Source organism: Colius striatus, chromosome 7, assembly GCF_028858725.1.
Source record: "Colius striatus isolate bColStr4 chromosome 7, bColStr4.1.hap1, whole genome shotgun sequence".
In the NCBI taxonomy this organism is placed as follows: domain Eukaryota; kingdom Metazoa; phylum Chordata; class Aves; order Coliiformes; family Coliidae; genus Colius; species Colius striatus.
The window spans coordinates 21,134,728-21,161,703 of record NC_084765.1 but is presented as its reverse complement, the minus strand read 5'-3'; the positions used below and the strand labels follow the sequence as shown (position 1 = coordinate 21,161,703).

General features: G+C 51.7%; 2 protein-coding genes across 5 annotated transcripts in view; both read right to left on the bottom strand.

The window, feature by feature from the left end:
- ZNF609 (zinc finger protein 609) overlaps positions 1–18,081 on the bottom strand; it is a 70,594-nt gene extending 52,513 nt beyond the window's left edge. Inside the window, exons 1-2 of one of the 3 annotated variants that reach the window (XM_061999555.1) lie at positions 17,942–18,081; positions 2,872–3,736 (exon numbers count right to left, since the gene is read on the bottom strand). In XM_061999555.1, coding sequence (XP_061855539.1) covers positions 2,872–3,618 — 747 coding nt within the window. In that variant the 5' untranslated portion in view covers positions 3,619–3,736; positions 17,942–18,081. The remainder of the gene's footprint in view (positions 1–2,871; positions 3,737–17,941) is intronic. The other 2 variants (XM_061999556.1, XM_061999557.1) reach the window with 2 other exon arrangements.
- Positions 18,082–23,470: 5,389 nt separating this feature from the next.
- TRIP4 (thyroid hormone receptor interactor 4) overlaps positions 23,471–26,976 on the bottom strand; it is a 30,187-nt gene continuing 26,681 nt past the window's right edge. For both annotated transcript variants that reach the window (XM_061999653.1, XM_061999654.1), the window contains one exon: positions 23,471–23,679. In XM_061999653.1, coding sequence (XP_061855637.1) covers positions 23,612–23,679 — 68 coding nt within the window. In that variant the 3' untranslated portion in view covers positions 23,471–23,611. The remainder of the gene's footprint in view (positions 23,680–26,976) is intronic.

The following is a 26,976-nucleotide window of genomic DNA, read 5'->3' as shown; positions in this document are numbered from 1 at the left end:
AGCCACCACCCCATTCTCAGGCTCTTCCTTGAGACATGAAATTGTTTTTTCCCACCCCTTGCCATGCAGACACCTTTCTTCTAGCCCAGGGCTTTCCCAACAGAAGGCATCTAGCTGCCCCCAGGGCAGCTGATAAAACAGACAATACTTCCTCTGGAGTGCATACAGACAGGTTATCCTGCAGATCCAGACAGGTTATCCTGCAGATCCAGACAGGTTATCCTGCAGATCCAGCCTGTAAATCACTTCTCAGAAAAGAGCTGAATCCTCCAGGCTGAGCCCTCATCCACGTGGTTGCACCTGAATCTGGACAAGTGAAATAGCAGAACCATTTTCATAAGGTATCGGTACAGAGAGGAAAGAATAGGTTGGTAGGGACCTTCAGAGACCATCTTGTTCACCTTCCACTAGACCAGGTTGCTCCAACCTGGCCTTGAACACTTCCAAAGACAGGACAGCTACAACCTTTCTGGACAACCTGTCACAGGGCCCCACCATCCTCATCATAAAACATTTCTTCTTTCATGGCCAATCCCAACCTACCCTTGTCCTCTCACTGCAAGCCCTGGTAAAAAGTTTTTCTCCATCTATCTTACAAGCCTCCATTAAACATTGAAAAGCCACAAGGTGGTGTCCCTAGAGCCTTCTCTTCCCCAACCATCCCAACAACACCGACTCCCTCAGCCTCTCTCCACAGCAGAGGTGTTCCACCTCTTCATTTCCATGGCTCTCCAGCAGTCCCATACTAACAGCTCTGTGTCCTTCTTGTGCTGGGGACCACAGAGTGCTCCAGGGTTGAAGGTCTCATCTCCCTCAGCCTTCTGGCCATGCTTCTTGGGTGCAGCCCAAGACAGGCTTCCCAGACTGCAAAGGCACAGTGCCAGCTCATATCCAATGTGTCACCCATTAGTGACACATTAATCCATTAACCCCCCAGTCTGCACTGATATTGAGGACTGCCCCAAGCCAGGTGCAGGATCTCACACTTTGCCTTGTCGCACGTCATGAGGTTCACATGTGCCCACTCCTCCAGCCTGTCAAGGTCCATCATGTTTGGTCCCTTTCTTCAAAATCCCCACTTTGCTTTGGCATTTCTACCTGCAGAGGGTTTCTGCTGCTGCACCACTTTGTGATTCAATAGTAACAACACGGGAAAAGCCATGGTACAACCAGAGCTACCATGCTGGCTTTGACAGTGGCCAACAGCAGATGGGAACAGAACAGCCAAGCATGTTGAGACGTTTACCAAACCACTTCCCAAGCTCCGGCCCTCTCAGACTTTTCCCAAGTCAAAAGACACTGCTCTGTACAGCCCTGTGATGGGGTCCTCCTCCACAAACCCACTCAGGTGCCCCAGAGCATTGGTGAACTTTCAGCATTAACAGCTTTCTGCAGTAGCATTCAAGTCCATCATGCAAAAGAGCATCTGTTCCTCTTACTGCTTTTGTTCACTCTGATTTTGCTGCCAGGAAGAACAAGGAAACAGCATGCTGTCTCCACAGCACTCCTCAATCTTATAGGCTTCAGTCCTCTGCCCCAGGAGGCTTCCTCTCAAGTGGTGGAAGCACTGACTGACTTAGCACTCTTCTCCCAGAGTTATCCCATGGCCAACCATCCCCACCACCCTTCTCTCTGTGTATCTTTTCACTGGTGGGAAAAAAAAAAAAAACTCCCCAACATTTCAGCAACCCTCCCAAATCCACAGAGCACTCCCCCTCCCCCTCCATCCCTTCCCACAGCCCAACACCAACGCTCACATCAAAGCAGAAGCCCTCCTGGGAAGCCACTGGCTACCCCAATACTCCCCCAGCCACTTTCTTGACACCCCAGCATGTGTTCACAACAACAGAGCTGAGCCACCCTGAATATACACACTCGTGATGCCTACCACATGCATGGAAAACACATGGCTTCATGGGCATAGAATGGCACCATCATGCAGGCAGCTGGTGCAGAGGAGCTTCTGCTCCAAGCATTAAGAATGCCACACACCCGAAGTCTTCCCCCATCCGTCCACAGAAATCACATCAGCCACTGCGACTATTAAGAAACAAGCTAACCAAGCTGCCACTCCAGCAGTTGTATCTAAGGCTGGTCACACAGCCACCCAGAGCCAACCGCCACTGGGACAGTCAGGCAGACAGCCATTCATCTCCATGGCGGGGCTCTTCCCCACTGGCCTGAGCAGCTTCACCAGCTCAGCATCACTGCTGCGTGTTAGCACAAGAGCAACACGTAAAAAAATCCCCCACAACAACCTGTTGGTCCAAGGCTGATCATCACAAGTGGGACAAAGCCCACATACCAGTAGCAGACTAAGAACCAAGGCGGTAACTCCTGTCAACCCTGCACCTCGTGCTTTCCTGCTCACCCACACAGATCCCCACCGTTTACTAACATGTTATGGTCTCCTTCTCTGCAAATGATGCAACCAGGAAGAAATAAATTCCTTCAGGAGCTGCAGGGAGCTTTGACACACAAGGTGAAGCCACCAGGAAGCAGAGAACAGCAGTCAACAGATACTGCCCTGGAGCTGAGGAGGCTTAGACCCACTCAACACCACCACAGCACCACAGGAACCAAATCCTAGGAGTACAGCAGGATGATGCCCTGACGCACAGTGACTGTGGGCGATGCGCTGAGGCCCAGTTTCCAGAAGCCAGGCGTGGCCTGACTGGTGTCCTCCCATCACTGTGCCAGAGTATGGCACATCACATGGCCAAACCATCTCCACACCAGAACCAGAAAGCACCAGCCACGTGTCAGTGCCAGTCCCCAGTGGTGCACAAGACATAGTCCCACCACAGCAGGAGTGGCCACCAGAATTGAGAGGCAGCACCACCTTCCCCTGCACCCTGACATCTTCCTTACCTTCTCCGACTTCACCTTTTTCAGCTGCCGGCACTCACTTTCCCCATCCTCCAGCTCCGATTTAACTCCCAAGGGATTGAGTGCAGCTCCCGTGTCAATAGCTATACTCCCAAGCTGCTCAGCAGCAGCAGGCTCTGTCCCTTGACCCACATCATACTGTCCCACCCTCACTGCTAGGGCCAGGGGCTGCAGCACGCTCGGCTCCTTTTCCGCTGCAGCCCCAACACCCTCACTCCTTTCCTTCTTGCTTTTCGATGAGCCACCCTCCTTCTCCTTCTTGGAGCCAGCCACACTGCGAGACGCCTTGGCTGATTTCTCTGAGCCCTTCGGGGTGATGGCAGGCACCAAGCCACCTGAGTTCGCACCGTCCCCAGAGCGTCCTTGAGCCTCCTTCTTGCTGCCAGCTCCCTCACTGGGAGTGAACAAGGAGGTCCCCGGGGTTGGCTTGCCACTGTCCTTGCCATTCTTGCTCCTTTTTGACTTGGATTTGCCCTCCTTGCCCTGCGGGCCTGGCACTGGGCTCACAAACTTGATGTTATCCGGTAGGGTTGCTACCGCGTTTGGTGCCGGCAGCCCCACCTCTTTGGAGCCCGACATTTCCAATTTCTGCTGATCCTTCTCCAAATCAGCGTCCAGGTCGATGATGAGATTGCCTACACCAATGTCCCACTCATCCCCACTGTCGTACGTCTCAACCGGGTTCGCATCAATTCCTTTCCCTCCGGAAGCTCCGCTGCTCAAGGACATCTTAGAGTTAACGGCCCCTCACAGTTCAAGGCTCTTCCCTGCCTCCACGCCCTGGGGGTCACCTAAGTCCTCCAGGGGCTTCCAGCAGTCGGGGTCTGCCCAGGTGACGGCATCTCTGCTGGAAGAGAGAGCAAAGAGAACAAAGTTACAAACAAAGAAACACAGGGCAGGCAGATCTGCCTTCATCAGCAGCCACACATACAGGCAGGAGAGGCCCTGGGCAGGGTGAAAGCTCCCAGTCTTCCAAATCCCTCATTGCACGGCAAAAAGCAGCACCCTCTCAGTGCCCACCCCCAGGCTAGGGGCTGCTCCTCAGCAGTCCCTGCAGCAGCAGCCATCTGGCAGCAGTCCCTCGATCAATACCAGCACTGGCAGGTCACAGCTCTCAGCTCCAACAGGCATTACTCACACGTTTCCCTGCTCGCCATTTCCCTCTGAATTATTGAGCACTGCCCCTGGGAGTGAGGATTGATTCCTCTCCTGCCAATGCCACCCAAGGGGAGGGCTCTGCTCCACGCCAGCCTCGCTGTGAGGGACAAGAGACAGTGAAGTCGAGTGCCTCAGTGGGAAATAAATCCCAAGCTTCAGTGTCTGGGACACTGAGGACACATCAGAACGGTCACCAAAAGCCAAATCACAGCAGGAAGCACAAGGTTTCCATCCCACGCCTCCAGGCAGCACGACACAGCACCCAGCTTCAGGACATGAAACCACCATCACCTCCAGTATGACGAGCTGCAGAGCAGGCCTGGAAAGGTGGGAAACTGACAGCTGCACAGTCTCAACTGGGATGAGGGAGAGCAGCCCTACCTGGCTGACACATGACTGATTCCAGGCTATCCCAAAATTTCTCCCAACAGCTTCCCAGCTCCTTGTCTCCCTTGCTCTCAGATACATTTGACACTGCCCCGACCCTAAAGGCAGCAACAGGGTGAGGAAAATAAGAGACACCCACACACAACCTGAAACAGCACCAGAGTCACTCTGAGATTAGCTCGTGGCAATTACACTGACGAGACATAATTAACAGATGAAATAGATTTTTCCCATCAGCCACCTGGTTAGCTGCTCAGCCCCGGCCGTCTGCTCTCCAGATCTCTTAAGAAATCCTTGACCACCCATTTGGACAAAGCTCCTCTCCAGCAGCACTGTCCCTCCCTTCCCTGCCAAGCTCCAGGCCTGCTGACTCCTGGCACTATTTACGAGCAACACTTCAAAAGCAGGTGACCTGGAGAAATAAGAAGGAAAAAAAAAAATACCAAACCAGTCCACACATGCGCAAATTTCTTCAAACCCCCAGCAGGCAGGAGCCTGGAAAGCAGCTCCATGGTGTATTTCCAGAGATGCAAACACTGTAAAAATGCCAGGGATTCTTTCATCAGACAGGCTGCCGCAGCCAGACCATTTTCCATCTGCTCCCCACAGCATCCTCAGCTCTGTACAGCTAATAATCTGCTCTCTGACAGGTCATTACAGAGATTTTTAACCCCAGGAGCCAGGGGCTAGTATGCAAGCTGGAAATGAAAAGTACTGACCTCTCATTTCAATGGCAGAGAAAGTACCAAATCAGGAGATCATTTTGTGCACCAGAGTCACTAACAGCTTCCCACAGCCACCCTGCATGTTTCTGTCATCACCTCCTCCCCTCATTCTCCTGCCCCAGCACCCACTCCCCAGCCCTAAGCCAAGGCACTCAGCCCAACCCCACCAACTCTGGAGTCCCTCTGTCAACCACTGATAAGGCCAGCAATCGGCAGCAACCACCTCATCCCTATATGGCACAGACCTCCCCAGCCAGCACTCGTTTCCATGGCCAGCTCCCTTTGTGCCACAGGATCCACAGCAACTCCTTTGTCCAGACAGACAAAGCTGGTAACAAGCTGGTTTTAGTCCCTTCCTGGCCCAAAACTGAGGCATTGTCCAGCCACAGCCCCATCAGACACGTCTCGGGGACATGGCACCACTGCACAGGACCAACACACCTGAGCTACTAGGGGAGGATCAGGCTCAGCTTCCAATGCCAAGAGTTGCCCACTTATGGCTAGAGCATGCAAAAGGCCCCAGCCAGCTCAGATCGGAGGAACAAACGGACCAGGATCTGGCCTCATATTGGCAGAAAGGCTCTGGACAAGCCTCACGGTTCTATTGCAACAGGCACAGCATCACTCATTCCACACAACGCTTCCATGACACCAGCTTGGCCAGCTCTCAGATCACACGGCGGAGCTCATCTTGCTGTTCTGAGTGTGCATACATACATGCACACACACATCTCCATAAATATTATTTATATATACATGAAATAAGGGGAGCAGATGAGCAGGCCTTTGGTTTCAAACTATGCAAACAACAGCAGCGTTTGCCAATTTCTACCACAACAAAAAGAAGAAGGAGCCCAGAAGTCCACTGGGTCCCCGGCGATTAGAGAGCCAGGAAGAATCAAAAGGTTAGAAAACAAGAAGAGAAAAAAAACCATTCACCCTATGGAGGAGGCATCAAGGGAGCCTGAACTCTGCTAATATAGAGAGAAGGGAACCACAAACAGGATAGACAAGAACATGCTGGATTTGGAAGAGCAGAGGAAAGGCAAAGAGTTCTTTGCCAAGCAGGGCAAAGAGCTCAAGGTGTGCCACCATTGGAAGATGGCTGAAGGCTAGGATCTCGGTGTGCAATCTGAGGGGGATGCCCTGAACCTCACCCATTGCATTTGGTTCTGAAGCACTTCTCACAGCTCAAACATCCCCTCCCCGAAACTCCCATCCCGATTCTCCATTTCTCTTCTCCAAAGAGCCACTCTCACAAGCTCAGCCTCCACAGACAGAGTGTTTCAGGTCCCAGACAAGATCCCCAGAGACACCCAACCTGCTACATTATTGCTACTTCGAGCAGACAGAATCCCCTGGCTATTGCAGCCCAGGGTACAGAAAAGGAGATCCCTTTCCCACTGCCTGCTTTGTCCAAGCTGGAGCAGCACTGGGTGCTATCCAGATCCTCCCCATCCTCCTGTTGGGGGGAGTAACGCCACCACAAATCACAGCATCTCAGAAAACAGAGCGAGGAGATTGATTCAGCTATAAACGTGTCCTTCCCCTCACCTCCCGCCATCACAGGATTGATCCCCTTGCAACATGAAAAGCATGTGCTCACTTGTTGGCCTGGAGACTTGCCAACAAAGCGTTTTAAGAGCAGTCCTGGAGTGCAGATCCTGCAAGGAGACAGCTTTCTGCTTGGGAATGCCTCGTGCACACACACAGCACCAGACATGAATAATTCAACTCCATTAGCTGCCTAGACCTCTACAATCCACATCTAGGGGCTGGGATGGAGCCAGCCTGTGTTAAGAGACAAACCTGAAAGTTCACTTTCAGAGCTTCAAACATGCCTAGAGAAAGCTATTCAAACAGAATGGCTCACCTTCAAAAAGGGAGCAGGAAACCAACCAGCCCCCTGGCTCTTTGTGCTAAAACATGTGCAGGATGCTCAGCAGCGAGCCTAACGAGCCCACACTGCTCTGGCTTTCTCTGTCGGTTACCAGAGGCCACAAAATCAAAGCGGGGAAGGATTGAATGCCCAAGGCTGGTGAGATGCAGGAGAAAGCTCTTCTTCTGTTAGCAACCAGCCCACATGTAGAGACTGTCTCATACTCATGTGCTCCAGCCTGCAGTGCCCCAGGATCAGTCTCTCGTGGCTTCCAGACATGACTGACTGCAATTTTCACCCTGATTAACTTTCAGGAATGCCCACAAGGAGTGGCAAAGATTATGGGGGGGGCGTGGGGGGGAAACATCTCCAGGACACGGTGTTTCTTCCATCCAGGAGCAGAGGGTTTCAGCAAGACTTTGCCCTGGCTGGGTGCAATCCTGGAGAGCAAACAGATCCCTCCACTCCCTCTCAGGAGAGGCAAAGGTAGCCCCAGCAGCTGTAGGGAGCATCCATGGAAGAGATGCTGAACCCCCAGACACTTGCCAAGACCCCAAAGGGCTCCCCACAAGCCCCAACACCAGCAAGGCCGTTGCACAAGGGGTTGCAGTGCCGAGGCCCTTCCTCCCACCGCTGGCAGCCAGCCGGCAGCAATCTCCATACACTGCCTCTACACAAGATCCCTTTTTGTTTCCTTTTACGACTAAAAGAAACTCAAGGCAGGAAGGGGGGGGGGGGAACACGCCTGCCTTTCCCAAGCTGCCACACTCACTCCCTGCTCGGCTCCTACCACCACGTTTGTAATCCCCCAGCTGGGCTTGTTTGGGTTGGATTTTTGTTAAGTAACTCCCATGTCTTTTCTGCAGATTTCTTTCTAAGATGTTCCCCTCTCTCTCCGCCCCCTCTCTCTAGAGATGGGGGAGGAGGGGAAAAAAAAAAGAGGAGAGAGAAAAAAAGAGAAATGTTGAACATGAGCCAGCTGGCACAAACAAGAGGAGACGGAGAAATCTGCACAAAGGAGCTTCCTCACTCACTTGCTGCTTTCAGCTCAAGAAATCACACAGGGGAGGAGGGTTTGCTCTCTCCCATGCATCAGTCAAGCTGCAGCAGACAAAGGAGATTTACTATGACACCCTCCAGAACTGCCACCCAACCGGGGCAGGATCCCTCAATCGTCTTTGACCGGCAGGAGTCCAGGCTGTTGCAAAACACACTGAAGCACAGAGCTTCGAAACAAGCTGTTCAATGTGGAATTAAGATTTTGAATGGAGGAGCTGCAGTCCTGCCTTCTCACTCACACAAGGCACTGGGAGAACTTCAGTGGCTCTCAGGGCCCAGCAGGATGGCACTGGTGAGCTGTCAGGAGAGAGAAGGCTGAACCAAATTTGAATAAAATGGAGCCACCTTTCTTTTTTTTAATATGGAGGTGCACCCCACCAAGACTACATCTTCCAGCATGCACTGCAGCCAGAGCACCCAGAAAGACGTCGAGAAACTTATGCCAGGACTCCAAGTTTCCACAAGCTAAGCCGTGACACTAGAGATGAACCTGACACAGGGCAGCATTCAAATCATGAGTCATTTGTTGGCATTCTTGAGAAAAGCCTGAAATACTTCAGTCCAGGCAAAAAAAAAAAAAAAAAAAGCAGGACAGTCAAGGTCACTGGAAGAGGCTAAAGACACAGCAAGATAGAAAAGGTGAGAAAAGACTACTTTGCTGTAGGGGTGGCCAGGCAATCACCCTACCTGCAGCAAAGCTCCAGAGATTTTACAGTCACAATGCCAACTCACTACAAAATATACACTCAAGTGTCAACTTCACATTCATTATCAGCCAAAAGATGCGGCTCAGATCAAAATTCAACCTCATGTCCATCCCCATCTGCTCACAAGAACATGACCTTTACAGCAACATTCAGCAATACTCGGGTACACAAAGAAGTCCAGCAGAACTGTAGACACAAGATAAGGGCACAGGGTGCCATAGCTGAACCTGGCTGCATTTGAAGAAAACGCTTCATAAGATTAGCTAAAACTCAGTGTTGACACTTCTTTAACCTCAATACCAAATAGGTGCTGAGGAGAATCTAAATCTAGGGCTGAAAAATCCAATGTTCTTGAGCGTGGCTTGATGGCAAAGCCACCCTCGCCAAATCCCCTCACTTCCCCCAGCTCTCAACAAGCCAAACAATGTCACAAATATACAAGGCACATAAAAAAGGGGAAAATGAAAAGGAGGAAATGTTTAGGCCCTTCTTTGCACTGTGAGACCAGGAAAACCAAAACAAGCTCCTCCTTAGCACTTTCAAGAGCAACAGGACGATTATCACTGAATTCACAATTTTTCCTTTGTCCACACCTCAAAAGCCCTCAGTTCTTCAGATTTAAAATGACCTGATTTTGATATCTCAACACAGACATTTTTTTCAAGCTATCTACCTCTGTACCAAATAATACACAACTGTCAAGACATAAGCAAGCCCATAGCTTCATATTCAAAGCTGTCTCTAACAGCAAGAGAAACATCATTCCAGTGCATGTTCCTCAGCTCAAGCAGAGGCACATCAATAGCGACAGAATCGCACAACAGCCCCAGATGACACTTCATTCCCATGAAGGACAGCAGGCAAACATCACCTCTTGGGACATCTGCTCACCACTGAATCTTACTGCTGGAGTCACTTCTCCAGTGAGAAGCCAAGTAAGCACAATCATTACATACTAGTGGAAATGTTGTGTATTAACATGACTCGAGACATAGAACCGTAGAACAGACCTTGAAAGGTCACCTGGTCCAACCTTTCACGGTAAATGGAGCCCAGATGAGACAATCTACCACCCTGTCTAGTCGTATCTTGAAATCCTCTAGTGACATGGGCGCTACCACATCTCTGAGGAGGTTGTTTCAGTGAGTGAATGTTCTCACCATAAAAAAAAAGTTCTTTCTTGAGGTTAAATCTTTCCCAGTGCAAGTTGTAGCTGCTGCCCCTTGACATCTCTGCGTGGCTCCTTGTGAAGACAGAGCCTTTGCCCTCCATGTAGCTGCCCTTTAAGTCCAGCAACCTGCCTGCAAGTACAGCCTTCCTATGGAGAGCCAACAGATCTCCCGCCCAGCAGGAGCCAGGTTTGCAGGAAAGGTCACAGCAGCAGGATAAAGCAGCAGCGAGGACCAGAGGAGCATCAAGCACACCTGGGGCAGACAAGAGCCATGCCAAAGCTTCATTACGACTTTCACAGCACTGATCTGTGTGAGGCACATCTGCCCAAGCCCCTGCTGCAGAGCTGAGCAGGTAGCTGGACCATAGCCTGCTCATCCAAAAAAACACTGGGCAAGACTTCTTCCAGCAAGCATGACCTTGCAGATTCCAAAAATCTCCAACAGTTGAAAATGGCCAAGAGCCTTCTCAGCACTCAGGTCCACATCCATAAGCATAAACTGGTGCCCAGTACTCTTAACGTTCATCTGTACTGGGAAAGAGGAACTGAAAAACCCATACACATGGGAGAAAAAGTATTTGGTGGGTAAAATAAGAGAGCCAGCTTCCTTCCTGCAAACTCAGCTCTTAGATAAATCCTGAATTAGGGACATCCAACAGCAATTTGTCTCTCACCATTGTGTCTGCACGCTGTAAGTCACCACCATGTAATTGCCAAGCCCAGACCTGCACACTATGGTCTAACAGTCACTCGAAATATAGCCCCATCTGCACCCAAAATCTGCCCCCCCGGCTCACCCTCTGAGCTCCACGTCCCACCTTGTACAATCGCAGGTCTCATGGCATGACAAGCCCACAGCATCAGCAGGAGCCCAGCAGGCGCAGGCAGCTCTGTGGGAGCAGAGAAGCATCACAGCTGGGTTTGGCTGCTGAAGGCTGACACACGGACTGTTGGCAGCTGCACGGTGGCAAAAGCAAAAAAGCAACCTTGCAAGCAGTAACTGGCTGGGATTAAGGTGGAAGTGCTTCAAACGAGTCCATGCTAGACAAACCAGTGCACTATAGCTCATCAGAGGCACTGCCAGCAGCACCAGGCATGGCCCCGGTGCTCTCCTACCACCGTAAAGTCCATTCTTGTTGAACCCAGCCAGCCACGCTGCTGCTAGCTGATGCCAAAAATAACAGTAAACACTCAGAATGGCATATCTGAGCAAATCTGTTTGGCACAGAACTCTGCATCATGATGCTTCCTGTAGGGACAAACCTGGAGGTAGGTTGTCCCCTGAGCAGAGAGCTGGTTTCCACTGGGAAAGTGGAACAGTCACATGGATTTAAAATCGGTCTGGGTACACCCTTGCTAACCCCAACACAAAGGTAGTCAGTAGCTTGTCCTCACACACAACCTAGAAGGGGGTAGACACTGTGTAAAAATAATAAAAAAGGCTTACAAATTTCAGATAAAACTCTGTAGAGGCTGGAAGATTGCCAGCAGTCTGAGAAAGCAGCAAGAAGCAGCAGCAAGATGGATGTGCCCAGGAAAGATCCCTGAAGCATCAGTCATGGAGATGGCAAGGAAAGAAGAGCTGGCAAGGACCAAAGAAAACCAACAGGCATAAATAACTGCTGGAGTAAGTGCCGGAAAAAAGGAGCTTACCCCTTTCCCTCTCCATGAGCAGGGCTGCAGAAAGGCACCCGCAGTTTTGGCAGCTCAGGAGCAGAGCAGGTGCCTCCAAACTGGCCATTCGTGCCCTTTCCTTACAGGGCTTTGGGAGCAGCAAAGCTTCTTGCCTCACTCCCAGCCACCCTGGTATCCCCAGTGTCTCCCAGTCCCAAGCTGGGGCCCTCAGTGTTGCAGCCACAGGGTTTTCCAACAAGAACCACTCTCCTCCACGGAGGTGTAGCAGGACAGGGAAACCACTGGCTGCACTGGCAGACGCAAAGAGGTCTCCTTGCTGAAGTCAACATCTCACTTGCACCCTCCTCATCACCCATCCTAGCCAAGTGATGCCCCGTTGAGCTGCATCTCCCAGCACAATCTAACTCCACAGCAGAGTGGTATACAGTAGCACAATTTCGACAGACAGACACTTGCCTGCCCACTCCTAGGTTGCTCCCATGCTACTGGGCTTTATTGTTTCTTTTAGGAGAAGAGCATCCAGGCAGCCTTGGCCATTTCTCAGGCTTCAGAAGAGGATAAACATGTCTCCATCACTCCAAAATGAAGGAGTCACCACTTCACCTATTAACTCCTTTAATTTCCTTCATTCAATAACCAATTAGAGCACCTTGGCTGCAGGAGCTAAGGCTTCATTTGCAGCAAAGGACTGTCCGTGTGGCTGTAATCCCTCTTGCTGTCAAACCATCAGCCTGGGAACGCTTTGGGGAAAAATCAACCAGACTGCAAAGTAAAGGAGCAGGGAAGGCATACACAGACAGGGACAAATGCAAGCAGAGCAAGTACCATGCCAAGAAATGCTTCCCCTCTTTCTTTTTTTTCTTCCCCTGAGAGGGATAATAAATAGGTGTATTTCACAGACTAATAAAGCCTATTCAGAAAGCTATGATATACATCAGAAAGTTGCTAATGCACACTAATGACCCATTGCAAATTGCCAAATTTTGTGAATTAGCCAGCATGTAAAGGAATTCAATAAAAAACAGCAAGAAACATGCAGCAAAGTGTTCTTGGCTTATTTTGGTTGTCGTAGTTCACTTTTAATTACTTGTGGCAATAGGTACAGAGGGAAGTTACAGATTAAATATGAACATCCTTCCCCCCAGGAAAAGAAGAAAAGAAAACAAACAAAAACAGGAATTCTTCAGGACAAGGAACTTCACCATGGCATCAGCTACTAAGTCTCTGGGGAAGGAGCAGGAATTCTCCTGGAGATTAGCAAAATGCTTACCTCTTTAATTGAATTCATGGTGGCTAATGTTAGTGAAATCATCACACATCTCATTTTCACTCCTGTAAAAGCTACAGAGCAAACTCCTCCTGGGCCAGGCTGTCCTTTCTCCCACTGGAGAAGCATGGGACAAATCCAAGCCAAATCTTTGGACTCTCTTGAACCAGGAACATTTCATTTCATCAAAATCACAAACAGGCTTGGAAAATCAATTAAAATCATTCTCCCACCAACTTGTTTTTTAATCAATAAATCAGTGTAGCAAAGAGACATGACATTGCACGTTATGCAGGACGCTACAAAGATCAACCTTCCAGACACTCAAACAGGCTCAGGAACAGCTCAAAGGGAAAATTCAATGCCACAAAACCTTGCTGTGTCCACGATGGGCTCAGGAGAAGAGCAGCACTGGGACAACATTATCTTTCTTTTTTTCTTTCTTAGCTTACTCTATAAACAAAGGAAATGAATTGTAGAAGCTGAGCGTTTAATGTTTAAATACAAAATATCAAGATTTTCCTGAAATTATCCTTATCATCCACAAAAATGCACTCACATCCTTTCATACCCTCTCTCTACACACACTCCCCTCACATAACATCTGAGCTGACGCTTAAGCAACTACGTCAGTAATTTTTGTGAAGGACACTCAGCTGCAGCAAAACAACCTTTGGTCTCATCACAAAACCTGATTTTTCACCACAACCCAGAAGTGAAATGCATTTCCTTTAAAGGAACTAAATACACTTTTTTTAAAAAAAAAAAAACCCTCACCACACAAGCAACTAGAGTCACAAAGCAAGTTTCACAGACAGGCACCCACTCCCTGTTTTCTTTACTGCAGGACTGCCAAAGCAAAGCCTTGTCCTTCCTCTGAAACCACCTGACAACACAAGGCACTGACCCCCATCAGCAGGAAAGCAAATTTTCAATGCAATTATGTGACAAAAGAAGCTTCATCCCAGTGGGAACTTTCTTCTTCCCTTCCTTAAAACCAAGCAGCTTCCCTTCCTCCACTGAGCTAACCCAGCATGGGGACATGGAGCAGACCAACCGCTATAGGGACAGCCAAAGCTTCACTTCAGTGACTACACGTGGCTACTGACGAGTTCCCACGGCAGCTGCATGCTCCAAGATGGCTCATCTACCCAACTTTGATCTTACAAAAGACTCTTCACACCTAGATGAGCTCTTCAACATACCACTCACATCCAGAAAGCCCAGTTGGGGTAGGCACCCCTATACAACATCATCCTCCTTCCTCTAGCCACAACTCCCACAGCACAACCACCCAAATGACAACTTTCCCAAATAAGCAAGAAAGCTCCATGGGGAAGTAACCAGCTCTAGACATACCCAGAGAGCCCATGTGTGCCTGTGAAGCATCTGAAAAGGTTGATAATGATCTGTCAAGGTATACATCATGATTTGAAAAGGTACACAAGATCTGCTGATTGGCAGCCCAAGTGATCTCCAGGTGCTTTGGCATCTGTGGTGCTTCTCAAAAAAATCTCTCCATAAATCACCAAATTCTCTGCAAAGAAACACAGAGTAGGTTTGGGAACAGACCCATGACTCTGGCAACCCAGAGGTTGGGGAAATGTTGGTCCATATTCTGCAACAAACCTGCAAAGATCAACATGGACCGCACCTGAAACTTGATGGGATACCTCCCCATCTCCTGCAGACAACCCAAAGCCGATCTGCTCACTCCATTCACTGTGAACAAGCCATCAAGCACAGTAAAACTGTCACCGGGCCCTGGCAAGGTCACCTGCAGTCTCACCTCCTTTCAGTAGGGAATCAGCATGTGTCATGCTCCCTGCAAGCATATGGCTGCTCACTGCCTGTCCCCAGCAGGTCCCTGCCTCCAGCCAGGGCAGGTATCCAGAAGCAGCAGTGTCAACACTCAAAAGGGCATAGCTGCACATGCACAGTCACATATCCCCCAAACAACATACCTTCAATCATAAATGCCATCTTATTTACATTATACTCCGGATAAAGGGGACAAAGAGGCTTATTGCATTACAGCTGGGACTAGTATTGCATCAGCACCCAGAGTCCCTAATCCAAATGGGAGCCCTGCCACGCAGGGCACAGGGGGACAGCGAGGTGCATCCCTGCTCCCAGCTGCCCAAGGTCAAGAGCAACACGATACAGCCCAGCATTTCCTCTTCCCTCCACCAGCAAGCAGGGAAAGATCCCTTTTTAGACAACACGCACCAAGGAAGTACCGAGTAAATCACAGTGTCAGACACAAGGTGTGGCTCCACTCCCCAACTGCCTTTCTGTGGCAGCCAAGCACCAGGAGCCTGATCTCAACTCCAGGTCTCCAGTCCCCGTCACAGTATGGACACAACTCACCAACACCAACTTTGTTTTGGCAGCGGTGTCTGGGTGTAAGCACTAGAAAGATGAGGCAGCTCCTGATTTTCTTTAATTTACGCAATTCAAATTAACAAGACACAGAATCAGGAGGCAAATTTCAATTCAGCCTGGCCCAGCTCTCAAAGAGAACAAACCAGACGGAGCGAACTCCAGCCCTTCCTTCTTGTTCATACATAATAAAGGTCCACAAGCTGTTCGGTAGTTCCAACGCAGCATTAGAAACTCCTCAACTGCCTTGATACTTTGTGAGCCCTTTCTTCCAAAAAAAAAAAACAAACAAAAAAAAAAAGGCAGGTTTTCAGCTAGCTTGACAAGTCAAAGGGAAAAAGCTTTAGAGGCGGCAGACACAGACACCATGCCTGCCAACGTCCGACGAGCCGGACGCATCAAGCACCAGGGGACTTTGCAACCTTGCAACTGCAGAGAGATTATTTGTAGTTGCCACCCAGCCCGCAATACGAGGCTACAGACAGATGTGTATCCTTTTTTTGCAGCAGCTTCTTCCCCCCTCAAAAATATCACACTGGTTTTGGCACATGCAGATGATGCTGGGATGGAAGAACACATATATTGAGATACCTCCGTGTGTATCCATGCATGCAGCAGCCCCTCCAGCTAATGAGCAGCCTAATGGCGACTTGCAAAACACACAGACCCTCCACTGGAAATCCAGTCCAAGCACCCAGCTTGAAAAAAAGGATAAACCAAAGCCCTGTGTCCTGGCCATACTCAATTACAGATCATTACAACTTGCTTTATAATTAATTTCCTTTGGTGGCTCTAACTGGCTCCCAGTCCTTGTCCTGAACACAAGGCCAGTTTAGGTGAAACATTAAATCCTTGTCCTTTTGCACTACCGAGACGGCTGGGCTCAGTGCTGCACGTCTCCCTTCCTCAGCAAGCTCTACCCTTCAGGGAGAAGAGAAAACCTTGCTGGATAAATATGGGTGTAAAAGGGCAAGGATTTTTGTTTTGAGACCAAAATGCCTTCAAAATAATAAAATTATGAATTATTTCTGGTCAAGAGCTAATCAATAAAACAAGCTGACTGGATTTTTTTGAGTGCCATGCATGTGCAGTCGCATACTGCCAACAAAGAGCTAGAAATGTGCAGCATAATCTAATGCTGGAGTCATCACACAAAGCGTGGAAATAGGTTTTCCTGAGGATGTCCAGACAAGGAAGGCTGCAAGCACCCAAGCCACCCCTGGGCACCCTAAGTCAGCATCTGTAAGTCCTTCGGCAGGGAGAGGAAGGCTGTGAGCTCTTCAAAGGGAAAGGGTTTTCCCAGAATGGGGGGAAAAGGCGGGAGGGGGAGGGGGGAAAAAAAAAAAGGGGGGGCTGCTGGGAGATGGAAGGGAGGCAGGTCTTGCTGATCTAACCTGAACCTGTGACCTCCCTGTGTACATCAGGCAGGAGAGCTTCACGGCAGGAACGGCTCCCCTCAGCCCTCTGCTTCACCCAAAGGAAACCACAGCCTTTATGGGACGCCTGGCCACAGTTGTCACTCACGATGTCATCTCCTCCCCAAGATCGGCCCTCGTGAGCAAAGACCCCAAAATGGCAGCACAGGGGCTCAAAGGCCATCCGCTCATCCTGCTGCACTGGGACCCCACAGGCTCTCTCACAGGAATCCCACAGGCCCTCTCCACAGCACTAGGGGGACAGGAGCTCTCAGTCTTTGCATCCTTCCCAAAACACACAGACAACTTGTGCTCGTAAAATGCCTTTGGGAAAATTTTATATCCTGTGATTTGTGCTGAGAACCCCCCAATGAGGGGCTGTGTCCCCCCTGCCAGCACCTCAAAAGGGCTGCAGTGCATCGACGCAAAGAATCAGTCCTCCTGGGACCAACGCATCCCCCAAAACCTCTCTGCAGAGACACGAGGGTCAAGAAGGTAAGACACACACTCCCCACTCCCAGGGGTACAGCTGTCCCCTCAGGAACTACATCCACATGTCCTGCCACCACCCTAGACCCAGGGCCCAGACACATTGCGTATCTCCCCCTAAAACCTGCTCCAGCAGTGACCCCACACAAACAGGCTCCACATGTCCCCCATACACTCGTGGTGGTGGGACACGTAGGGACCCAGTCCTCAACCCACCTCTTCCGCAGCTGAGAGGATCCACACCACACGCACAGATCCCCACCACACATCCTGGCTGGGGGGGGACCCCGAGGCCCAACTGCCCCGTGGGTGCCCCTCGGGCCTTGCCCCGGCGCCACAGCCACGGCGAAGGTGACCCCCGCGATCTCGCACCCCTGGGGAAGGCGCACGACCCTCACAGGCCCCGACAGCCTTGGGGAGAGAGAGGAAGGCACATACCCTCGTCTCAACGGCCACGGAGGGACGTCCCCGAACCAAGGCGACTGCGCCCAGCCACGGATGGGGGGGGGGCTCAGAAGCCCGGGTGGCGGGGAAAGAGGGGGGGACGGGGGGGAGGGGGGCGGCGCGAAAGGACGCGCGGAAAGGCCCCGACCAGGAGAGGAAAGCCGGTCCACAGCAGTCGCGAGGGGCTACAACCGGGGCCCAATGGTCACCGGGGGGGAGGGGAGGGGGCGGGCGATTAGCGGCGGGCCCAACGGCCGCGGGGGATCCCTAAACGACGCCTTCCCCCCACCCACTCCGCCGAGGCGCTGCGCGACTGCGCCGGGCCGCCACTCACCCGGTTCCGCTCCCGTCCCGGGCGGCCCTATGTCTCCTCCATGGAGCCGCCTGGCCGCTCCGCCGGCAGCTAGTGGCCGGCCGACGGGGCCGCCATGCCACCCGCGCCTGTGGGCCGCGCCGCGCAGGCCGCGCCGGTGTCCGCCTGGCGGGCGGGGCGGGGCGGGGCGGGGCGGGGCGGGCGCTCGGCTCCGCTCGGCTCGGCAAACGCTCGGCTCCGCTCGGTGGGGACGCGGCCGCCCGGAGCCGGAACCCGATCGACAGCCGGAGAGGGGCGCCACGGGCGCGACGCAAAACCCGGAAGGCGGTGTCCGGAGCGGGAGGGCGAAGAGCGCCGCCCCCGGCGGGGCGGAAAACCCGGCGCGGCACCGCCCGCACAAAGGCGGCTCCAGGGCCCGGCAGCTGCGGCCGGAAAACGCGGAGAGCGGATGGCCATCGGGAGCCGGGCTGCGGGAGCGGCGTTCCCGGGAGGCGGCACGTCCTCCGCTTCCCCTGCCCCCTCACCAAAGCTCCCACTTCGGCTCATCTCAGCAGGAGGTGTCCCAGCCCTTGCCCTAGGACACCCCAAAACCAGCCCAGCGTAGAAGCTGCAGGCCTTGACTCGCTCACACGGGCTATGGGCAAGTGCCACAACCCCTGGGGACACATCTGCTCCGCCAGCATGGTTTCAGGATGACACCAAAGGAGATGCTGATTTCTTCAAATGCTTTTTGGCCCCCAATGAGGACAAAGCAAGACCCAAACTCTTGGCGATGGAGGTGGGACACCATGAAGGGCTGGCATTTCGGTGCCATGCCCCTGTTGCTCTGGGATTTGACACTAGGTCCGGTGGGAGAGGAGCTGGTGGAGGTTTAAAGCAGCTGGACAAGAGGTATGAAAAGACCATTCATTCAGTCCAAAAGAGGTGGAGAAATTCTTTGTCAGCACAATGAAGAGGAGAAACCATCCTCTCACAGCCCAAACCCAACACTGGTGGGTCTCAAGACAAACTATATTTTAAAAATTCAGCAAAAAAAAATATACCTGAATTTGTTAAAGAGTTGTTTAAAAGGGTTGAGGCATTTGATGTTGATTTTCAGCACATCCCAGGTCATAGAATCATAGAATGGTAGGCGTTGGAAGGGACCTTTAGAGATCATCTAGTCCAACCCCCCTGCAGAAGCAGGTTCACCTAGATCAGGTCACAGAGGAACACGTCCAGGCGGGTCTTGAAGACCTCCATAGAAGGAGACTCCACACCCTCCCTGGGCAGCCTGTGCCAGGGCTCCCTCACCTGAACAGTGAAACAGTTTTTTCTTATATTTAAATGGAACTTCTTGTGCTGCAGCTTCATCCCATTACCCCTTGTCCTGTTGCTAGATACAACCGAAAAAAGGGACGTCCCAACCTCCTGACACCCACCCTTTAGATATTTATAAATGTTAATAAGACCACCCCTCAGTCTCCTCTTTTCCAGACTAAACAGCCCCAGTTCCTGCAGCCTTTCCTCATATGAAAGATGCTCCAGTCCCCTGATCATCTTGGTGGCCCTGCGCTGGACTCTCTCCAGAAGTTCTCTGTCCCCCTTGAGCTGAGGAGCCCAGAACTGGACACAGGACTCCAGATGAGGCCTCACCAGGGCAGAGTAGAGAGGGAGCAGAACCTCCCTTGACCTGCTGGCCACACTCTTCTTGATGCATCCCAGGATGCCATTGGCCTTCTTGGCCACGAGGGCACATTGCTGGCTCATGTTCAGTTTATTATCAACCATCACTCCCAGGTCTCTCTCTGCAGAGCTGCTCTTCAGCAGGTCAATCCCCAGTCTGTACTGGTGCATGGGGTTGGTCTTCCCCAGCTGCAGGACTCTGCACTTGTCCTTGTTGAACCTCATGAGGTTCCTCTCTGCCCAACTCTCAAGCCGGTCGAGATCCCACTGAATGGCAGCACAGCCTCTGGGGAATCAGCCAGTCCTCCCAGTTTGGTGTCATCAGGGAACTTGCTGAGGGTACACTCTGTCCCCTCATTTGGGTTGTTGGTGAAGATGTTGAACAAGACTGGCCCCAGAACCCATCCCTGTGGAACTCCACTGGCCACAGGCCTCCAACTCGACTCTGTGCCATTGATCACCACCCTCTGGGCTCTGTCATTCAGCCAGCTCTGGATCCACCTCACTGTCCACTCATCCAAGCCACACTGCCTGAGCTTTCTGATGAGGATGTTATGGGAGACAGTGTCAAAAGCCTTGCTGAAGTCAAGGTCGATGACATCCGCTGCTCTCCCCTCATCTAGCCAGCTCGTTATGCACTCATAGAAGGCTGTCAGGTTGGTCAAACAGGATTTCCCCTTGGTGAAGCCATGTTGACTCCCCCGATAACCATCTTATCCTTCATATGTTCAGTGATAACATTCAGGATGAGTTGTTCCATCACCTTTCCAGGGATGGAGGTGAGGCTGACTGGCCTGTAGTTTCCTGGGTCGTCCTTCCTGCTCTCTTTGCAGACTGGCGTGACATTGGCCTTTCTCCAGTCCTCAGGCACCTCACCTGTCCTCCATGATTGTTCAAAAATGACAGAAAGAGGCTTAGCAATCACATCAGCCAGCTCCCTCAGCACTCTAGGATGCATCCCATCAGGATCCATTGACTTATGAGCCTTAAGCTTGGCCAACAAATCTTTAACCTCTTCCTCACCCACCCAGGGCAAGTCCTCTGCTGTCCTGGCCATCCTGTTATCCTTGCTGCACTGGGCTTCCCGAGCATCAGCCTTGGCCGTAAAGGCTGAAGCAAAGAAGGCATTCAGTACTTTGGCCTTCTCTGCATCCTCAGACACCAGGGCACCCTCTGTGTTTAGCAGCAGGCCCACATTCCTCCTCACCATCCTTCCGCTGCTGATGTACTTGAAAAATGCCTTATTACTGTCCTTAACTTCCCTGGCTAAATTTAATTCTAGAAGGGCTCTGGCCTTCCTAGTTGCACCCCTGCATGCCCTGGCAATGTTCCTATACTCTTCCCAAGATGTCAGCCCCTGTTTCCACCTCTCATAGATGGCTGCTTTCTGCCTGAGTTGTCCCAGCAGATCTTTGCTCATCCATGGAGGCCTCCTGCCTCCTTCTCCTCCTTTCTTGTGCATTGGGACACACTGATCCTGGGCTTGGAGGAAGTGGTGCTTGAAGATTGACCAGCTCTCATGGGCACTTCTGTCTTCTAGAATCATATCCCATGAGATCCGTCAGGAATGATGCTCTCAAAGCAACGCAGACCAAACCAGGGATGAGGCAGTGTAGGGCAAAGCCATAAATGACATCATTAATGGAGCAAGAGAATAAAAAACCACAGCTAGGCACTGCAGCTTCATTGGAAACGATCTCAGCGTCACATCAATGGTGCATTTTGCTGAGACCATAAGCAGTGCTCGTGCCCCTCAGCAGCAGAGGCACCAGCCCCACAGGACTCAACAGATTTAATGAATGATGCCAGTAAAGAATGTAAAATCCTTGCATATGAAACCTTCAGGTGACACAGAGATGTGAGCAGTAAGCAATGTAAAGAACAAGGAGGTGACAAAGCAGCTGCTGCTTTCACAGAGGTGGATGCATAAGGTTGATCTCATTTAGTACAAAGCCAGATCACAGGCTTGTATTAAAAGCCTGGCCTAGGAATGGTCCTGCGACCCACCTTGGTCCTGCGAGCACTGTCTTCAGCCCAACTGCTCGAGGGTCAACCCCTTCCACTCCTAGGAGAGATACAGGCAGCTCAAAGCAACCTCAATGTCCCACTTCTCCCACCAAGGTCAAGTTCCCCCCTGCCTCCTTCTCCCCATGGCACCAGGTTTCTGGAATGTCATCCCAAGCCCCCTGTTCCTCTCCAGCTCTGCTCCTACAGCCTCCATAGACATTTTCCCTCATCCACCATGGAGGACTTCCATGATACAAGAATTGAAAAATGTGCAGGGAAATCACCAGGAGTCCCAGCATAGCTGATTGGGACTGTACTGGTGGGACACAAGGAACAGGCTGGTGGACATCAGGATACAGCCAGAAGAGGAAGGAAACAGCAGAAGCCCACCTCCCTCTGCCAGGCTGAAAGCAGCTCCCATACCATAACCACTATGCCAAGTCTGGGCAGCTCAGAGCTGAAACACCCATGAGGTTTTTCCAAACAAGGAATTATGTGGATGGGCAGTGAGTCCAGATCATCCATCTGGAGCATGTCGGAAAGAATACAAGTGGCAAAAGGAGATAGAACACAACTCTCGGGGCAAAGGGATGATCCATGTGTCCAAAGGACAATGGTGCTGGGGAAGGGTCTGGAGCATGAGTCTGTTGAGGAGTGGCTGAGGGACCTGGATATATATAGTCTGGAGAAAAGGAGCTTGAGGGTAGACCTGCTCACTCTTAGCAACTCCTTGACAGGAGGTTGGGGCTGGGGTGGGTAGGAAGTTGGTCTCTGCTCCCAAGCAGCAAGCAACAGGACAAGAGAAAATGGCTTCCAGTTTCGATTAGAGATTAGGAACAATTTCTTCCCAAAAAGTGTTGTCAAATGCTGGCACAGGCTACCCAGGGCTGTGGTGGAGTCCCCGTCCCTGGAGAGATTCCAAAGCCGTGTAGTTGTGGCTGAGGGATGTGGGTTAGTGGAGGCCGTGGCAGTGCTGGGGGAATGGTTGGACTCAATGAGCTTAAAGGTCTTTTCCAACCTCAACAATTGTGTGATCCCGTGGCAGAAACTGAGACAACCTGCAACTGGTGACTGCGCCATACAGCTGAGACGGCAGCCCTGCTCTGCTCCTGACAAAGCCCCAAGGAGGAGGAGGGATGGCAGCAGTGCTGGAGGACTGGAGGAGGGATGGCAGCAACGCTCAGGGGCTGCTCTCACAGAATGAGGAAGAACACTTAAACCACACCCTGGCAGAGCCTGGGGCAAGGTGAGCACCTAATGAGCACAGACATGGTGATGTGAGGAGATGCTGAAGATGAAGGATTCAAAAAAAGGGAGAAATTAATCTTATTCATAAGGCAGAGCAGGTTTTTAAGTCATACACACAGCTGAGGTGGCTACTGCTTTGATACAAATGAGGAAAGAGGCTGGGTACTTCCTGGCAATGCTGAGAGCTGCAAGGGCGCTCTGCCATGAGCAGAAAGCCTCTGAGCAGGAACAGAGCCCACCTCTCACCCTGAGTCCCTGCCTCCTCAAGCACCTGCTCGGCGGGACTCAGAGTCCCCAGCAGCTGGGAGCCATCCCCCTCATCTCCCCCGTCCCTCACCCTTCTCCTGCGAGGCCAGCACCACAATGTGTCTGACCTCAACATCGTTTTCAGGAGACAGACACTGCCAAAGCAAGGATGGAGCTACCTCCTGCCTGCCAAGATGGACAGAGCTGGGCTGGCCGCTGCTGGCAAGGTCCCCTCACTCCCATCCAGGTGCTCATGTGCAGATGCCAGCACTTGGGCTGAATCCAATCTTAACAAGCTCCATGTCCCACCTACCCTTGTCCATGGTGTGTGATTTCCCAGGAAGTACAGGGCTGTTGGGCAAGAGTTTGGTGAAAACATATCTCTTTTAATGCTTTTGGAGTACAAAGGCTAAAGCAATACCTAAAAGTGCTCTGGGATCCATCTGCCACCTGCTTTCCAGAGCTGAGCACCGTTCTGGCACTCCTTCAGTGGCAGTTGGGTGCTTCATGGGAACTCGGTGCAGCTCACCCCACTGCTTTCTGCTTCATTAACCCTTTCTTTGCTCCCTGATGGATCTTTGCATCCAGCTTCCCTGTAAAGAGAGAAAAAACCCACAACAAACCTTCATCACTCTTTATTTTTAAATGCTATTTGCAATGCAAATCAGCTGGAGGCAGCAAGGTCTCCTAGTAATTGTGTTCCTGTCACATTCAATTATCGTGCTTGAGGAGTCAGGCATTTCCAGCTGCCGTGGCTTTCCTCCACAGCCGTGACAGTGGGGAGCCAGGGGCAACCATGTCTGACATGGCAAAGGGATGCTGGAGAGGAGGAAATTCAGCAAGGAGAGTAAATTAACATCCAGCACTAGCCTGGCACACTCGGGGAGAAACCGATCCCTCTGCTCACCCATAGGATGCATGTCAACACATTTGAAGGAGAGGGGGGATGGTCAAGCACCATGTCAGGGACATGTTTCTTCTCACTGAGATGGAAAGCTGGGCTGGGAGACTATAAACCCTCAGCTTGGGGCCGATGATGCCACGGGGCACACAGCATGATGGGGATCAACCACTCTGTGCTGACAGGTGCCACATTGGTGGCCTCTAGGTGGGATGGCCACTGACCAGCACCTTGGCGAGCCCAGCACCCATGACCATCTGCTCCAGAGGGACCTGGAGCAAATGCTGCCTCCCCTTGTCCTTCAAAGCCCTCAGTGGCTTTGCTGCCAGCTCCACTTTCCCACCTGGGAGAGGAGCAGGACACCACAACATGGGATCTGGGCAATTCCTGCAGAGGAAGCTAGGCAAGGTGAACAAGCCAGGAGGATGATATGTTGCCTCAGAGCATCCTCCCTGTCCCACTCTCCGCGTGAGGATGCTCCTGCCAGAGAACCACAAAGTGAAACGTGGCAACGATCAGGTCAAAATTGGAAGTAAGCATCAGAGGCCGATGATGTCTGGGTGCAGCAGCTGCCAACCTGCAGCCCACGGGACACAAAAGGCCATCTGTAAAACTGAGAAAATGAAAACCAAGGCCAAGTGAAAGGGCAGAAGGCATTGCTTGAGGCGTCTGTTTTCAGATAGTATTCTCTTGGAAGATGGTCACCTACAAGGTCTGGAAGACTCGTCATCCCCTCTGCTAACTGATGTTGGAGAAGATTTTCCCCATCTGCCTGAGAGTGTGGAAGAAGCCTCCTCTTTGCAATGGCTGGAAACAGTAAAAGGCACTCAATGTGCCAGCACAGCTGGACTGTCCAGAAGCAGCGTGTCAGGCCACCCCACTGTAGGGATTTTGGCAGGAGAGAGGCAGTGAGTTCACACTCACTCCATGCTCTGGTCCCCATCACCAACACTGTCACCTCCAGGGTGGTAAAGCTTCATATGTACCATGCCTGCCTGCTCCTCCTGAACCCCGAAAGTGCTCAAGAGCCTCCTCTGCTCAACCAGCTGGCAAACATAAAACACTGCATAGGTGACCTTTACAAGAAGGCTAAAAATAAGGCAAGAGCCTCAGGGTCTCCTTCTCTTTCTGCTCAATGATTTAAAGACTCTTGTCTCACACTGTGACATGTCCCTTTGCCCACTCCTCCACACTCTTCCAGCCATCGTCTAGGGGTTTCCGAGCAATGCCTGAGGGAGGCTTCAGGGAAGCTTTGCCCATATTCAAGGAAACCTCCCCCCAAGGTTTCCACTACTGAGCTTTGTCCTCATGCACTAAAACTAAGTGGGGATGCATTTGGGAGAGCCTTGCTCCCAGACGCAACAGTGTCCAACCCTTCCACACAAATCAGGCTATGTTACTTTTTTTCCCCATCCCTGAGTTGCTAGAAACAACTAATTTTCAATGGAGAAGCATTCAGATGTCATCACAGCAAGGTCTATGTGGGTATTACCTGGCCAGGAAATCAGCCCTGGCTTGGCTTCCCAACAAGACAAACTGGCATTTTGTCATGGCTTGAGCCAGGCTTCAAGAAGCATGGGGCAGCTGGAGAGCTCAGGTGGGGATGTGACCTGGCACCTTCCCCCTGCTCTGCTTCCAGTTTGGAGAATTAAGCCTTTAACTGCCTCAGATGTAATGCCAGCTCCTCTTCAAACTGTGCCTTCCCTGCTCCTTCCCTCGGCCGTCACAAATATCACCCAAATGGACAATGTCCCGTCTGGGAGAGGAACACACAACTTTGCAGCCTCTCCCACCGCTGCTCTCGCGACAGCTCCTGTCAGCATGGAGGGCAGGAAAGGCAGGGCCAGCAGCAGGAGCGGGTGGCACAGGCAGCCGCTAGCACAGCCGGCTTCCTTCCAGGCTGTTAGACTGATCCTTCTCCAAGCAGGGAAGTGTCACAACACAATGGAGACGATGAGACAGATGGGGAGGGGACTGGCAGCACCTGCACCCAGCGAGGCAGACATGCAGAAGCCGGCTGCCCTGTGCTCACACCACGCGACAGCTTCCACTCTCCCCCCGACTGCAGCCGGGTGGAGGCAGATGTGGCAGTGAAGGGGGATGACAGAGCCTGTATGAGAGCAGGGAGAGATTAAAACAAGGAAAACAAATAAAGGATGCAGAAGCTGCTCCAACATGCAACAGTAACATGGCTGTTTGACAGCACCAAAGACATGTGCAAACAAAACACCTTGGGGTGCTGGGGAAGAGCTGCCATCCCTGGGGGAGGACAGTGATGTGAGCAAGACCCAAACACTGCAGCTCACCAGGCATCGTCTGTCACCATTGGCTGAACACATCTCCCAGGCTTTGCTGCAAAGGGTAGGGAAGAAACCAAGTGGCTTTGCTCTGCTCTATATCCCATCAGAGCAGGAATAACCCCAGTATCCAGGGAGAGATGGAAGCCAAGGGAGAACAGTGCATCTCTGACCAGAGAGGAGAAGAAAAGCCTCAAAACCAACAGAAATAGCCCTACGCTGTGCTTCAAAAGCCCTTATTAACCGGTCCTGAGAAATTCCACTGCTCCTGCACCACTAGATAACTAATCGTGGAGAACCACGCTGCAAACAGGAAAGAAAACCCAGTCATCATCTCTACTAAACAAACAGCCAAGACTATTTCTGCTTATTCTGCTTTTAGCCTGTCAAATTAATTTTTCACATGCCCTGAAAGTGCACGCGGTGCCTTCCCCAGGCTGTGTGGTGGGGAGGCTGCTAATAAGGCTGGAGCTGACTGCAGGCTCCCCAGCTGCCGTATCCCTCCTCCATCCTTTTTATGGCAGTGGGCAGGAATAACTGGCAGTCTGCGGAGGAGCTGGTGGCTCATAAAAGGGACTAACGATGCTGGCAAGCAGAGCGTGGACAGATGCGGCGGCACTTCCCTGCGAGCTCTGCCAGGACATCCCATCCCGCTGGCCTGCAAATGGAGGACATCCATCTGGTCAAGCAGC